This window comes from Kryptolebias marmoratus, linkage group LG15 (assembly GCF_001649575.2).
Source record: "Kryptolebias marmoratus isolate JLee-2015 linkage group LG15, ASM164957v2, whole genome shotgun sequence".
Taxonomy (NCBI): domain Eukaryota; kingdom Metazoa; phylum Chordata; class Actinopteri; order Cyprinodontiformes; family Rivulidae; genus Kryptolebias; species Kryptolebias marmoratus.
The window spans coordinates 4,646,182-4,663,398 of NC_051444.1; the positions used below are offsets into that span (position 1 = coordinate 4,646,182).

General features: G+C 38.0%; 1 protein-coding gene across 1 annotated transcript in view; it reads right to left on the reverse strand.

Annotated features, from left to right (window-relative positions):
- Window positions 1-2,825, reverse strand: part of LOC108229736 (ephrin type-A receptor 6) — a 58,331-nt gene extending 55,506 nt beyond the window's left edge. The window contains exon 1 of the mRNA XM_017405413.3: window positions 1,972-2,825. Coding sequence (XP_017260902.1) covers window positions 1,972-2,125 — 154 coding nt within the window. The 5' untranslated portion in view covers window positions 2,126-2,825. The remainder of the gene's footprint in view (window positions 1-1,971) is intronic.
- Between the last annotated feature and the right edge of the window lie 14,392 nt (window positions 2,826-17,217).

Consider the following 17,217-nt stretch of genomic DNA (forward strand, 5'->3'; position numbering starts at 1 on the left):
CCCCACCCCCTTAACTGTTCTTTTAGATTAAGAACAAATTCAGATGTGATGTAACCTAACTGAGACTGGGTCTTTCTCGCTATATTTTAAACAACTCACGTTGTCATTTTTTTTCCAAGTTTCCCTCGAGTCTACCCCCCTCGTCTTCAAGCCTGTCACCATCACAGGCAGACAGGCATCCTGGTGGGAAAACACACACAAACACACACACACACACAAAATGAGGAGACTTTGACATTTGGCCAGCGATAGGACTCCTGTCGTCTCTGAAAATGCGTGGACTAAACATTAAACATCCAGGGAGGAATACTAAACACACCTCTGAAAAAGGTGCAAAGTAGAAGATGTCAAGAACAAATTACATTATGGCAACTCTCTTAGCCATGTGACTCAGCACGGCTATGGAGAGATAACATCATTATGTCTTCTGTTTTTCATGCAAATGCAGCTGCACACATTATCCACGTAATCAAAGATTATAGGTCAGAAAATTGCCAAATTGTTCAGATCTATTAACCTCTTGAGACTGCATAAACTGAAACCAGTTATATTTCCCCCACAACAATGTATACTGTATGTTTACCATAGAAGACCCAGAGGAATAAAGAAGCACCTCAACAGCATCAGCTGACAGGATTTGCCAGAGGCTGACAGTTACTGTAACATTCAGTGGCCCCTATAGCTGTGGTCATGCCTATATGCACTCAAGACTTTGGAGCTAAATTCACTCCCATAAGTTCATCTGCACTGTAAAAAAACACAACTGAACAGTAATAAATAATACTCATGAAATGGTCAACAGCAACTGAATGAGATTTAAGCAAATATATTGGGTTTGTGTTGCAACAACAGTTTACCTTCTTCCGCTCAGAGATTCATTTGTCACCCAGCAGAGAATAAGTCTCAGTTGTTATGAGTTAATACAGAATTCAGACAACTTAGGAAAAGGTAAAGTTAGCAGCTGTCATAAAACTTAGCTGAGAAAGTTCTGTTAGTGTAAGAACTTTTTATATCCTTCAGTTCTAAAACCAAGGTGCTCGTGCAGCCTAGCATTAACCAAGTTTTCGTACCAAAAAAAATCGTTAACCACGTCCAGCTTTTCGATAAATCAGTTTATTTTTCTTTGCATAAGCTTTTACACCCTCGTTAATTTCCAGTCACACAATTATTTTGGGAGAAGTATGAATTTTCCTGGCAGTAATAAATGTTAATGAGCTGTTGAATGTGCAAATGCTGTTTTGTATGTAATCTGTATTTTAGTGTATTTTGTACCTTAATTTGAATAAATGAAAATTCATTAGCGTAAATATTGTCTCAAGTTCAATTAGATGTTTAAGCCAACTAGTTATAACTTTACTGATTTGACTATTACATTTGGTTTGAATATTGAGAATTAGTTGAGAACTATCTGGTTTAACTGAGTATTTGACAAATTGTAATAATAAAGTTTAGTCGAACTGTAATTTATTTAAGTGTGATTAAGCTGTTAGGTGACATTAACTCAAAACTATTGATTATAATCTACCTGAACAGAGTAAGTGCAACATTGTTACACCGATTTTATTGGTTAAATTTCAACAGTTTGTTTTTACAGTGTATAATTCTTATGCCATTTGATATTATAGATCAGGTTTTGCTGCAAAAGTGTGCATCTTTTACCCCATCAGTGATAAGAGCTCCTGATGTTTCCACCGTGAACACAATAAAATAACATCTAGTCATCTTGGGACTGTAATTTCCTTTATTTTGGTTATTCACTATATTCAGAGGAAAGATTGCATCAAGTATATGGATTCTGGCGATAAAGCATCCAGAATAATCAGGTTTTCAAAGATCAGTTTGCTGCACAGGAAATAAGACACGTTTTATTATTTGTTTATGTCCATTTCACGACACGTGTGATGGACAGATAAAGAATGGTTTAGGTTTGGTTCCTCTCCTGCTGGTTGTTAAACTGATGTCCGGACTCACCTTGGTTGGAGGTTCCCGACTCCGACAGGACACTTTTAAGCAGGAGCAGAAACACGCAGCATTTCCCAGCGGAGCGCATCGTGGAGTCCGACACAAGTGCGCTCTCACAGCCTCTTAAATAGATCCACAAACTGAGGAGGGAATGGGGTTTCATCAAAACAAACAAACATAAAAAAGAAGATTACTGAAAGCTTCCAAATATCCAGACTCAGGGGGTCACAGTCGAATCCACAGGAGTTCTTCTTTTCTTTCTTTCCTCTTGTAGTCAAGCATCTCCGGATCCGCTGTGATTACGCGTAGAGTAAACCAGACAGGAGGGAAAATTAAAATAATAATAATAATAATAAAAAGGTGCAGCAAGTTTGAGCAGCGTCTTTAAACCACAAGCTGATGTCGGGAAATGCGGAATAGGACCAAAAAAAAAGTCTGTTTATTCTGGATGTTTTATTTTTCCAAGAATGACGCTAAAAAGATGAAGAAAAATTGAGGGGAAATCCGAGAGTTCCCGCCTCACTTTTGGCCAGTGCATCCCCGGCTGCGCCTCCGAATCACTGCGTGCATCTCCGTGTGTGCCGTCAGGATGGCCAGGATGGCCAGGACTGGAGGAACGCTCCTGCGCACGCTGACACCTCGTGTTTTTTTTCACTCCACGGACAGAGATTCCTGAGCCAGGTCCACGGGTGCACAGAAATAACTCGTCCTTGGCGATATCTCCCCTCGTTTCTCACTTTTCATCATTTAAAATGGGAAAGTGCGGGCTTCTGCCGCGTTATTGATTCCTGACCAAACGGCTGGGAAGATGGAGGGAAATATGAAGCCATTATTACACTGCCATATCAAGGCGCGCTGTAGGTTTTACCTGCATTGAATTATGTTGTGGGAATGGTAATGTGTCTGGGGCAGTTTCTATTTATGGTGGCACGGGAGGAAGGGGAGCAGACAGACAAGTTGTAACTAAATTGGTGGCGGGTTTAGGATGCAGCCTGCACAGACAGAACAGTGGCTCTCAGCTCATTAGAAACACTTTTTTTTCCCTGAGCTTTTGTTCAAGCAGGACCTGAAACAAAGCCTTTCATCCTCACTTCAAACGCTCCTTCGCCTCCTGACTGATGGCCTGTGAGCTTTACAATAGTGGAGATAACTGCTGTTAGAAGTCCACTGAGATCCGCAGTCAGAGAGGACACACACTGACCTTTTGGACTCCAGAGTAACAGCTCAGCTGATAAGGAGAAAGGTGCTGCTTGGACCTCATATTAGTCACTCTCTGTCTTTTTGGCTGACAGTGGATGTAATTGCTGGGTTGGATTGACAGCTGAGTTGCATTTAAGCAGCAGAAAAGCTCCAAATCACTGGCTCAAACACCGATAAATGTGGTACAGCTCATTGAAACAATGCTTCATTTTTCATAAAAAGTCCTTCAGTTAAAAGCAGTTGTCTAAGGTAAATCTGCATGACTTATGTATGTGAAAAGAAATGATTTGTTATTTTTAATTTCTACAAAGATACACTCAACAGTGTGGACAGATTTGTTGGTCTCACACTGTTGGGCCAAAGGTTGGTTTAGTTTCACCAAATGAATCAGAAAGTTTGACCCAGTGGTTGGTGGGAGATGAATCGAGTCATCTTCACAGTCCAACATTTCAAACCAGGAGCTGATAGTGGGTACCGCCAGCTAGCCCAAGTTGTAATTATCTAATAAGTGGGTCAAACTAATAACCTGCTGAGTTAAAACTAACCAGGTCTAACTTGGGTCACAAAATGGGTTGTTTTGAACCCCACAGTGTGCTTAAAGAGACTATTAATCTTGCATTATTGTCCAAGTTTGAACTAAGTGTTTGACCCTAATTAATATCGCAGATGTCTTCAAGCTTCCCATCAGCCATCTGCCAATTTAAAGAGAACAAACAGCCACTGGGTAGTTTGGTATCACTGTGGGTACCATACTGAACATGGAGAAGAGAAAGTAAAGCTGAGAGCTTTTTGAACCATAATGGGCTACATAGAAAAAGACTCAGAAGGCTCCAATATTGGCAGAAAACCACAAAAAAGCAAGACAGAAATTCACCAGAATGCATATTGACAAGCCCTAAAGTTTCTGGGAAAGGTTCTTTGGACCGATGAGACAAACCTGGAGCTTTTTGGTTCCAGTCACATCAGTTTGATTATTGTAGAAGGGCATCAACAAAATTTGTCTGTGTTGTAACATGATCACCTGTGGGAAAATGTCCCTCGCTGTTACGTGATGTTTGTTTGCAGTCCTGCGCAGAAAACAAAAGGGGCAGGATTTCTTCATGTAGATACTTGCCTTTTCAGAAACAAGCAAACAAATAAAGCATTGGCATTTTTAAATATTTAAATAAATTAAAACATATATGAAACAACAGTCAATAAAAAGAACAGTCAGTGCATAATTCACATGTTCAATAAGAAGTGCAAGGAAGAATAAATTTATTTGATTCCATCTCTTTTTTACAGTTTAGAAACTAATAACTGTTGGTTTATGTCCTGTCATAAGGCCTTCTTTCTTGGTTACGTAAACTCAGTAATACGACAAGGAATATACATATTTGCAGCTCTACACACATAAATGCTTGACATAGACATATGTATATACACATAGGGTCATCACAACCTACAGGCAAATACATATATTGTGTGTAAATACTAAACAGGGTATATTTTGTACCATTAAGCCAATCACAAAACTCAATAACTGATGCATTGCCATAATTTATGTTAAATAATTTAATATTTTCATTTTTGTTTGCTTTAAGTTGAAGTCAGGTTAGACATAAGGAGAAGACAGATAATCATTTCGACCCTCTTTTCTGCAGATATTTTTATTTCATTGCCCTGCTCCAGAGGAACCTGTTGCTCTTCTTGACATGAAACAGTTTTTTATGTGTATTTTCTGACCAGGAATCCTTAACGGCAGAGATGTTGTATCTCTATGGGAACTTCCTGGTTAAATAAAGCTCAAATAAATAAAAAATAAAGGACAAATAAAATTGATTTCTTGGTTTTGTATCTGGCTGTGTGTTGACCTTTTGAGTGTTATTGTTGATAATTCAGGCGTTTTTTTTATTTTTAGTAGATAGCAAATGTTTCATCTCAAAATTGCCTTTTTTTATGTCTTGAGTTGATTATTGTTCAAATCAATACTTTTTCGGGATGTTAATATTGCCCTTCCAAACAATTCTATAGTTACAGACTCTTTGGAGAGGTTTTGATGAATTGAGCTCATCTCTTCTCAGCATTTTCTCCCAAATATAAAGTTTCAGCACCAAGTAGAGTGACATCAGCCTTCAGAAGAGTTTGCATCAGGAAGATTTTGTTTTTCCTACTGGGATACGAGTAAAATCTTTATTTATGCATTCAAATATTTGTCTTAACTATGAGTGTGCGCAGTCTAATATGGTACGTGTCCTCACCATCACACAGAAAGTATTGCTCAGAGATTACTCCAGCATGTGTTCTGGCGGGCAAATATTTGATTTAACTAACTAAAGTAAAGGATTCTGTTATTGCTGCTTCAGGTTTCAGAGGATTATTTTGATTTTCCCATTTCTATGCCCGACCTTTACTTAATCTAAAACATTTGAATAGAATAAGACTTCACCTCCAGCCACCCTTATTTTGTTTAATACTTTTTCTTTTTGGTTTTATCGCTCCTTTCATTCCACTTTAATGGTCGTTTGAAAGACTCTAAGCAAGAGGATATTGATTGTGATGGTCAGTAGTAAACCATTTAGCTCCTGAAGAGAAAAGAAACAAAACTGCTGCTCATATTTTTGTGATTCTCTTTTTGCTCTTGGGACGTAGAAATGGTTTTGTTTGAAATACAATATAAGTTTAAGATCTGCAGGTCCAAAAATATTTGTTGAGGGTAGTCATTTTTGTGGAAAATTATTTTAATTTTATCAGTGCTAATCTCTATTTCCAACTAAGCAACAGGTTAATTCACGACAATGATAATAAGATGTGAACATTATTAGATTTTTATTTTCAGCACAAAATCCTAATAGGTACTTTTCCCTTTCTAGTTTGTTAAACCTAAGATGATATTAGCAGAGATGTATTATAATATGACAAATAAGTTTTTATCAGTTCAGAATTTCTGAAATGCAGGATTTATTATGGAATAACAAACAGTTTATATTTGTGAAGCTGATCAAATTGAACCAGAATGCTCAGAAGCGCATTGTGAGCTTATTTATTTATTTATTTATTTATTTTGCTTCCTTGTGAATGACAAAGATTAGATGAGAAATTTTCAATTCATTGCAAATTGGCACTTTGTCACTAGATGTCAGTAAAGTGAACCGATGGAACTTCTGAAGGAGAGGATCTGTGATTCTGATCTTTGCTGTCATGATGCAACTGTTAAATGGAAGGGTGGATAGATGGATGGATGGATGGATGGATGGATGGATGGATGGATGGATGGATGGAAGGGTGGATCCCGATCGGGATTATCACTCTTCACCTGCAGACTGACTGGGACCATTAAGAGCCTTACAGCATCACTCACTGCCATCCATTTACTCTTACACATCTCTTTGGCTGCAGGGCAACTCTAATTTTGTTCGACAACACACGCCTGATTGTTTCTACTGTTGTCTGCCTGACAGTCTGAATCTTTTTTACATTTACCTGAATCTGTAACCCTAGCCTCCGCTCCTTCCTCCTTCCTGTCACACACTGCAGCTCCTCTCCTCCTGGTGTTCAATTAGCCTTCAGCCCTAAAACGATTCCTGCGTTCTTTCCCCTTCTCATCACAAACAACCCAAAGCTTCCTCTCACATCTTTTGCTGTTTTACAGAACCACCTACCCACTCACTCCCCCCCCCTCATGGTCCGTCTTGTACTGTTATGTGTGACCTCACTCTTTCTCTCCTTTTTTTTTCCTCTCTCCCTCGTTCACATCCTCTTCTTTCTGAATATTTCATGATTTGGTGGCACACTGCTGAGGTGAGGAACCTTCCTCTGTCTAGAGCTTGCACTGCACAAATATTTACTCCCCAAGTTGAGCTTAGTTGAGCGTTAATGTGTGTGCGTGTGGTGTGGGTGTGTCGGGGAAGTGTGTGTGGGTGCGTGCATGTGCGTGTCTTATAAGTCACAGTGATTACATGTGACACGGGCCCCAGAGGGTAAAAGAGGTCTTTCGTTTCAGCCAACATTGATGTTACTGCTCGATTGCACATATCTGAATAGTCTTCATAGATAGATGGACAGACAGACAGATAAGACATAAAGATTAAATATGGTGGAAGAAGAAAAACAAGAGGAGGTAAATGAACAGGACGAGCAGAAAGTGTGAGAGGGACTCGGGAATCTCACGGTGCCGGTGGATTGACAAATGTCGGCTCTGTTTTGGCTGGTGAGAATGGAGCTCAATTGCAGGTCTGGACGAACATCAAAACACAATTAAGGGCTGACATAGAACTGGTCATGCAGAAGAGTGAGGACAGGAGGAGAAGAAGTGGAGCTGGAGGAAGGAGGAGGAGTGCACAGTAAAGACAGGGTGATGTTTGGAAGCAGAAACAGACAGATCTGTGTATTTTAATCCCTGTGGGAAAATACTGATATATTTTAAAATGTTTATGTAAATAAAAGGAAAGGTTAGATTTACATTTGTTACTGACTGGCTCTATTTATCATATAATCTGAGTGCAATCATTGAGGTGAAAGTGTTTCTAAAATTTACTCTGCAAGAACTTGTCCATAAGACAGATCTGATATTTCCTCTAGAATCACAAGGAATCATTAGAAATCCAGATTAAACAAATTATATATGCTTTTAAGCACTGAAGCTGATTGAGGGGTTTAGGGAAGTTCCTCAATCTACAGTATGTTAAGTTAAAAGTTTGGATTTTTTTTAAAGTAATGTTCTGTGGAGTTGTTATCAGTGATCAGTGTCTTACCTGCAGTAAAGATATGTTTGCAGAATATGTCTTTATTTTCCTCCTCGGCTTGGAGGGTCTCATCATCTGCTGTGAACAAAGTTGGACAATTACTATATTACTTATTATGAACTATCTTAATAAACAAGCCAAACATTTGGGTGCAGGTTTAAATTATCAAAATTCAGCATCTTTAATTTATATTACACTGATGGTAGTGCAGTGGTTTCTGATCCAGTATTTTCATAAACAGCTTATACAAACGATGTTTTATAAAACTTTAACTCCACCATAAATTACTCATTACACAGTTATTCCAGCAGAACTATGTTCCTGCTGGAAGTGCATTGGGCTGCACCGGAAGTGTTTCTGCTAACTAACGCTGTCACTAACTGTGTTTGTCAGGAACCATAGAATGATATGCAGACAACTGTGTAAACCAAAAGTGACAATGTAAAAAATGATGAATTAGCTTTTGCATTATGCACTATAAAATTGTTTTAAAATGGCAGCAATCCACTTTAGTTTGGGACCAGCTCAGACTAGCAGTTATGGTCACAAATATAGTCAGAAATAAACTTTTTTTTTTTTACAAACTAAGGTCGTTTAAAAAGCTATCCACAACATGAAACCACAGTTGAACCTTTGAAACATCTGAGCTATCAACTTAAGTCATAACTGCATTCGAGAGTTGTAATTTTCTTGAAAGTTTAAATAATTTACAATCATAAATGAGAAATGCTTTTGAAATTTGTCAAAACTGGGCTTATTATCTACAACTAAAGGCGCAACGCCGCCTACATCTGTGGCGTCAACCAGAAAAGGTCTGAACAAAACAAATAAGCCGATTAATTTATTGTTTTTTATTGTTTCTATTAAACTTAACTTTTATTGTCTGTTAAATAGCAAAGCGAGCGCTAAATAAACTTTGAGTTAAAAGAAAAGAAGTCATATGAAAATGAAGTCATATATATGTTAAGTTTAATACCATTCTATACTTGTTCTGCCCTTTTGTGAGCTTGTAGCGTTTGATTGATAAATCTCATTTCCCCTCAGGGAGAAGTTTCAAAAAGGTCACAATTAACATTTTGTTAATGTTTTTTTTTTTTGATCCCCGGGAAGAATAGTTATATCCATGAAAATAAACAGACACGCGCTAAACAGTACAGATAACATACATCACAATCGTTTGAAAGATATGCAAATTAGCACATGCTTCTTAAACACATCAGTCACCATGACTGCAGTGCCAAAACAACATCTCAAAGTTTAGACGGAGAAGTAAATCTAAGTTATTTATGCTCCGCGGTTGACCTTATTATGTCTGATATCAAATAAAACTGACATTAATCAGAAGAAATTAAAGTTTTAGCTTTGTTGGATGGAACTAATTGTTTGCAAAATGTGAATATTTACCAGGATGAGTAATAAGTTCACACAAAGCACTTAGTGAAAACAGTAAGGCTTTTACTGTAGGTAGCAGTAAATTCATTCACATCAGAGGACGAGTTAGAAATTCAATGCAGCATCTCAGGGTCAAAGCGAAGGTGACACTTCAAACATCTACAAAGGACGTCGCATAAACTGTTATTCTTCCTCTCCTGCTGCCTATTGAGCCGATTTCCTTTGTTCTAAAGCTCAGAAAAGCTTTCTGTCGGTGTGCGGACACGTTTGAACACCTGTGAGCACCTGTTGTTACAAGATCGATCGTGGTGGCAGGAGGGGAAGCCCAGATTTGTGGATGAGGAATTGGACTGAAGCTACATCTAAGAGGCCCAGTGGGATGTAGGATCCTCTGAGTGATTAACGGATGTGAAAGGATTACTGCCCTTCAAAAGTATTTGATAGCTACAGGTCTGCATGTAGTAATCTTAGAGTAACTCATAAACTGCTAAATGAAAAGGCATCTGTAAAAATTCCTAGAGATGAAAAAGCATGCAGCAAATTCCTGTACAAAATTAAAGGCCTGGCATTTCTTGAAGAAATGCTGCCGCCATCTTTCATGGCAGAGTTTTAGAATAAATAATTTAATAAGTAATGACAAAACTGCAGCTGTTTTGGTGAAACCCTGAAAGTAACTTTCTCATGTAACATCGGTAAATGTAACCTTGTGTAAATAATTCTCAGTTACTACTACCGATGGATCAAATTGTAGCAATTTATGTGTTGACTAAGGCTAATTAAATGTGGCTCCATCTTGAATTGGGTTTGCTCTAAATGTTAATGAGTTGTAGATGTACATCCAGTGATTACTTTCCAATAGTTTAATTAAAATCTTTCCAGCGATTCTTGAGATTTGTTGCTAACAGGCAGCCATTGTTGACTTTAACAGTTAATGCCAAAGTTTTAAGCAAAGATGTGTAATATGTGAAGCTTGGAGTATATGTTGTGGATAAGTCTCGGCTACAACCAAACCAAAGTTTATGTCGATAACGTTTTTTGTAATGGCTAATGTTGATTAGTTGTAGCAGCCATCTTGAATTAGGGAAACTCCAAAAGTTAATCCCTTTCCTCCTAATCCTACTTTCTAAGAGTTTTGTACAATGAGTGTTTGTGCAGCCAACTTTAACTCAATATCTGTAAAACTGCAAGATTTATTGCCATTTTTGTGTTTCTTAAGGTCAGTTGGGTGTGGCAGCCATGTTGAATTGCGTTGAATTCAAAGGTTAATCAGTTGTAGTGATTACTCTTTAAGAGTTGCATTAAACTCTATCCTGTGGCTCATGAGACGTTTTGCTAACACCACAAACAAATTAAAACACACAGACACATGCACCAGCAAAAACGACCATCGGCAGGGATGCAGTAAAGAAAACCTTTCGTGTCAGCCTTTTCTTTCGTGGTTTCGAGGTTTGACAGAGCTGCTGAGAATCAGACTCAGGATCAGTCGGAAGATGAGACAATGAAGGTTTTGTATCGCTCCTCCAGGAGACATTTCAACAGTTGGCATCAGGCGGCCGTCCAAATCACAATTCACACTGCAACAAACTTATTACTGCTGCATGAGAGTATCCTGGCAGAAACTTTGCTTTCACAGATGGTCAACAATAAACTCTGAACTGAGTTTACTGTTAAACTCAATAAACTCCGGACTGAAATTATTGTTGACCAAATGTCAAAGGATGTGCAATTATTAATCAGTTACAATCAATTATTTATTCAGTAACAAATTATTACAAACTAAAAATGTATTGCACTTCAGAAATACTCTTGAAATCTTATTTTTAGCGTGAATGAAATCATCCTAAAATCAGTTCACTAATAAAACATAAGGTCGAAGCAACCCACTAAAAAAAACATTCCTGTTTGACTGCATTGCTGTTAATGTTAAATTTTAGATTTGTTTGCATTTTGTAAATGCAGAGTTGGGCACTGATGAGTTAAGCTAAATCAATTTGACAAAAATAGTGACATAAAAATAAGTTTTTAATGCGCTATTAAAAAATTTAGATTGAATTTAATTGGATCTCAGAAAGCTTAGTAATTAAAACCCTCATTCCCTTGAAGCAAGATATCTAGTTGGCATGCCAGGGAGAAAGAGGTGAGATAAATAAAAGCTATAAGATGAAGGTTTTTGCTGCCTTTTAAAATGAGGAGTTGGGAATTATGTGGAGTTTGCATGTTCTCCCCGAGCACATGTGGGTTTTCTCTGGGTACTCCAGTTTCTTCCCACAGATCAAAAACATACATGTTAGGTTAATTGGTAAGCCTAAGTTGTCCCTGGGTGGATGGATGGATGGGTGGATGGATGGATGGATGGATGGATGGATGGGTGGATGGATGAATGGATGGATGGATGGATGGATGGATGGATGGATGGATGGATGGATGGATGGAAGGGTGGATGGATGGATGGATGGATGGATGGATGGATGGATGGATGGATGGATGGATGGACAGATGGACGGTTTCTGAACCCTATGTTTCTATTTTTTTATGTTCCAGTTATTTTACTGACATGAAAGAGCTCAAGCTGTCTCTGTTACCTCCAACCACCACTTTATAGAAAGATCCTTGAAAGGACACTAATGCCACTCGGCAATATTTGTGTTGTTGTGTTGTGCTGTTTACATGTTAAAGCCACACATTGTTAACACCTTGTGTGTGTTGTAGGCCGTATCATCAGTCCAAAGCCAAATAGGAAAAAGCCTTACTTTACATAAATAACCATATAATAACGTAGCATGTATATTGTGAAAACAGGAGGCAAGAGTATCCTGTAATGAGCCGCCCACCAACCTCAGTCAGGCATTAGTGGCAAAAAAAACGCTGACCTGGCGCTCTCGTACTATTTACAGTATATTATTAAAATACTGTTCTCAGTGTAGCTCCACTGGTGTTTTGGGGATTGTGTTTACACGAGTTTGTCAGTTTATTGGATGATAACACAAAAGGGACAGATCCAGATCCCAGGTGATCTGTTAGTTCATGAAGGATGTGTTGAGGATGATTCTCAGCTACTACCACGTCAAACTTTACTTCAGTATCTGTACAATTGGCAGAGTTATATCGGTATTTGTGTTGGCTGATGCTGATTATCTGTGGTGGTCATCTTGGACTGGGGTGACTCCAAAAGGTAATCAGTTGTAGATAAATGTCCAGTGATTATTTTCAGTAAGTTTCATTAAAATTCATCCAGTGAATACACACACAGGTAAAAACATTATCATCCGCCTTCGCCTTTCAGTGGCAGGAGAAAAAGATGCATGACATAAACTTTAAACAAAAGCTTGCATTTTTACTAAGTTATAGAGACAAGAACATAGAACTCTTTCTTGGTCATATTTCAAGATAAGATGGTACAAATAATAACAATAATAATAAAAAAGTCAATGTGGACGCTTTAGCCCTCTCCTATCTTTAGGGATTTATGTTTATTTACCCATCTGCAGGTGTACTTACAACAGCTATATTAAATGCTCTCCGTCTCCCCTGAATCTCTTTTCCTCTGGGTGAATGGTCTTGAAAATGTATGTTATAGGTCTTGAGTGCTGAGTGCACTTGTAGGTTTCAAAAGAACATCAAAACACAATCAAGTCGTGTGGATCCCTGAGGCTCGAGGCTGCAGCTCTCAGGGAAAGAGAGGATTAGGAGGAGGGAAGAAAGAGGGGCATCAGAAACGTACAGATGAGAGCAGCCAGAAAATAGCCAACATAAATAACTTTTTTTTTACATTTTATACCGTTGATTTTTCCTAACTAAATATTTAAACAAAAAACCTACATATCTTTATGTTTTTTGCAGAGTTACTGACTAATTGATTTAGTTACATTTACCCAGCATCTCATCCTCCTTCTGTTATTAACAACCAAGTTCTGTGAAATGATTCATCGCTTAGCTCCAAACCCCAAATCTTTTAAAATTACTGGTGTAATTTACAGCAGAGCTCAGTGAACTCTGACAGCCGGAGAAGTCGAGTAAAAAATTAAAAGTCTCTTCTTCTTCTTTCTGACTTAAAAAAAAAAAAAAATCCTGCTCCATTTTGTTCTCTCTTGAAGCCAGAGTGTGAGGAATGGTAATTGAGCCATCACTCCAGGAAAAAAAGAGAAAGATGAAGAGACGGAGGGAGCAGAAAGAGAGAGGTGAGTGGTGCAAGACTGGCTCGCAGTGAGATCAAATGAAAGCTTGTTTACTTTGAATTCTGTTAATTAGGACTTGTATTAAAATATATAAAACATTGACTCATTCTATCATTAGAATAAGTCATTTGTTTAATATTTTAGATGCTAAAGAAAGTAAACAACACTTGAAAAATTCTGAGTAGATGCAGGAACGATAGAAGTGGCATCTGGCTTTTTTTGATCAAAATTGTGGAAAGTCAAATCTTTTGTAACGCCTATATTACTGTGATAGACTTAAAAAAATGTTTGTAGCATATCTGTCTTTATGCATTAGTGTCTAAATATGCTGTGTCTGAAAAACAGCACACATTTTGTAATAACTTTGTTCAAACTTTGCTGAAGACTTGAAAGAGGAAGTCATTTTACTGAGTGGACTGTTGGCACAAGTTTGGATCAATGATCAATGATTTCAATCATTCGTCTGGCAGAGTCGCAAAATATCAAACATAATGTGAAACCTTCACAAATAACTTGAGAAAATATGAATCTCTTTTACATATTAAAACTGTAAAGCTGCTGAAGACAAAACAGCAGTAATGTTTTTCCCCATAAGTGTTTGTTCCTAAAAAGATTTAAGATGGCTGCTAAAGCTAAGTGACATTAGCCAACACAAAAAAATAGCTGTAACTCAGTCAGATTTAAAGATATTTACCTAAAATTCAGTGTGGTAGTAGCTGAGCATGGTCCCCAGCCTTAAACCTGAGCACTGACTGTTGAAGCCAATCTTGTTGGTCTTTTAGCAAAATATCTCGTAAACCACTGGATGGATTTCAATGAAAGTAATCCCTAAATGTGTAGAACTGATTACCCTTTGGAGTCAACCCAATTTAAGATGACTGACACAGCTAATTGACCTTTGCAAACACAAAAATCGCTATACCTCAGTGAATTTTACAGACACTGAGCTAAAATTCGGTGTGGTAGTAGCTAAGAGTAATTAAAAATACACACTTGAACCAGTAATAGATCGTGCACAATCATGCAAAATATCACAAATTGCACAAGATTAAAAGTAATCATATTTTCAAGGTTTCACCAAAACTGCTCTAGCTGCGTCATTTCTCAACAGAAGATGATCTTAGTCTAAAATTTGGATGTGAAAGGAGGCGGGTGATATGCATTCCTTCAAGGAAACGTTTGGAGTCAACCAATTTCAAGATGGTCACCACAGCTAATCAGCCTTAGCCAACACAAGGATTGCCATAATTTAGTTAAATTTACAGTTAGTGAGCTAAAGTTTGGTGTGGCAGCAGCTGAGAGTCATCCTCAACACATGATCCGAGCACGAACAAAACCTGCAACATTTTGCAATATTGCACGAGATTGGGTAAAGTCGTTTACTGTAACTCTGTCCTTTCTGATTATAAGATGATTTTTGTTTAAAACATAAAAAGGCGGCGGGCGATATGCATTTCTTCAAGTAACGCTAGGACTTTAGTTTAAATCTCCTTTTCCTATGGTCTTACCCAAAGTATGTCATAGCAATAATTGCAAGATTTTCAAACTTAGATATAATTTTATTGCTGGTATAATAATGAGAAAATAATTTTGGTTATTCAGCTGACTCTATTTGTCTGTGTCGTGGATCCCGGCTGTTTTTAACCCCCCGCCCCCCTGTGTGTACCTGACTGCAGAGGCAGCTCCTGGTGTTCGAGGTGGAACCAGCTGCTGCTCATTATTCACCTGCTTCACAAATACCTGGTTGCTGCACGGACAAATGGTGGGATTGTGGCACTGCGTTTGCAAAATCCGCTGAAACCAGACCTTGATGCTGCCTTACAGAAAGTGGTCACATCATTAAGTTAAAAAAAAGAAAAGAAAAAGAAATCTAAAGTGGGATTCAAAAATCGAGCGTAAGCACTGAAGGGATGTTGCTCATCACCATCCATAACAGCTCAGGACTAAATTTCATAAAATGTTACACTGGTTGCACCAATACTTATCTTTGTAAATAAAAATATCTAAATCAGTCTTTGCTCTCTGCTTCTGAGTCCACCACCACCACAGCCCGGAGAAATTTGTTTTCTCCCATTTTCCTCAAGCAATATTTCAAAATCTATCAGCACAGAATGATGCAGGGCGGCTCTGTTAGAATGAAATATTTAAGCTGATTTCAGTCCCAAACTGCTTACATGAGAGCTAACTCAATTTTCAGTCTTCTTCAGACTATCTCTAAAAGGTTTTTATCACTGTCATTTTTATGAGTTTGCTTTTATTCTGATTTGCATTAGATTAAAAAAATGCGTCTTTGTGTATTATTTATGGAAATAAACAGTCCGTGGTTTGATTAGATTTGTTTTACTGATACGTTTTGTGGCTACCACCCAGACTTTTTCCATCTCCTTGTGATTAATCGACCTTATTTTAATTTAACTTTCCCCTCTCTGTGTCTCGTATGTGATTAGGGGGTGTCCAGGCCTGTCATTACATGCTGCAGTGTGGGCAAATGATGTCTCAGTAGAGCTCCTGCAGCAGGCACAGGAAGAGTTAAGACATTAATAGGCAGAGAAAAGCCATGCAGCATCACTGTCTACCTGTGTGCTGGGACTGGCAAAGATCAAAGGCTGACTCTGAGATGTGGGGGGGAGGTGGGGAGCAGTCAGATACACAGACGCAGAGGAGAGGAGAGGAAAAAGTCATCGAGTGACAAGGAGACTGAGAGTATAGCAAGTTCTGAAAGCACAGAAGGGACAGGGGAGGCAGGTTTAAAAAACAGACAGGGAGAATAAATAGGAGTCATTTCCTTCCTGCCATCTGCCTTATTGTTGACTATAGTTTATGTGCTGCATTGGCCTCCGAGTCACCTTCTGTACGCCTCGTGAGATCCTTGAAACAAAGCAGACGTTACACCTGCCTGGTCAGCACTTCGACCACTAACTCATGCTAATTGGACACAAAGCTCACGGTTAAAATTGTTTTTCTTTCAAACCAAGAAAGTGAGATACACCCACTAATTATTATAATGTTTAGGGGTTTATTTTCTGTGTCTGTGTGTGCTTCTTTGTCTGTACAGTTAGCAAAATATCTTGTGAATCACTGAATAGATATTTAGGAAACTTTCAAAAAGGAAACACTGGGGTGACATCTCCAACCGATTCGCTTTTTGAACCACTCCAATCAAAATGGCCACCCCAGCTAAGCAATCCTAGCAAATATAAAAATGGCTGTAACTTAGTAAACTTTTATACACACAGAAACATTTAGTGTGTTAGTAGCTGAAGCTGATCCTCGGCTTAAACTCTGAGTGCTAAGAGATCCCATGAGATGTCTGTTTTAAACTTTGTCATTAAATTACTGGAATCAACTCTATCTGTTCGTTAAAAATAAATAAATAAATAATAAAGCTTTCAGAAAGAAATCAATATATGTCCATCTATAACTGATTAACCTTTGGACTCAACCAAATTTAAGATGCCACCACAACCAATGGATATTAGAAAACACGAAAATGTCAAAGCCTCAACCAGTTTTCAGATAACGAGTTTAAGATTCGGAGTGCTAGTCTCTGAGAGATATTCTCAAATCATATTCTGAGCGCTAACAGATTGACTATAATTGTTTTAAAATGTACCATTTGAAATCAGCTCTGTCAGTTAATACATAAATAAATAAACCATAAACAACTAAACATATTTTGATGAAATGTTCAGGAAGTATTCATTGGATGTACCACAAAAACTAATTAACTTTTAGGTCCACCACAGCTAATCGACATTAGTTCA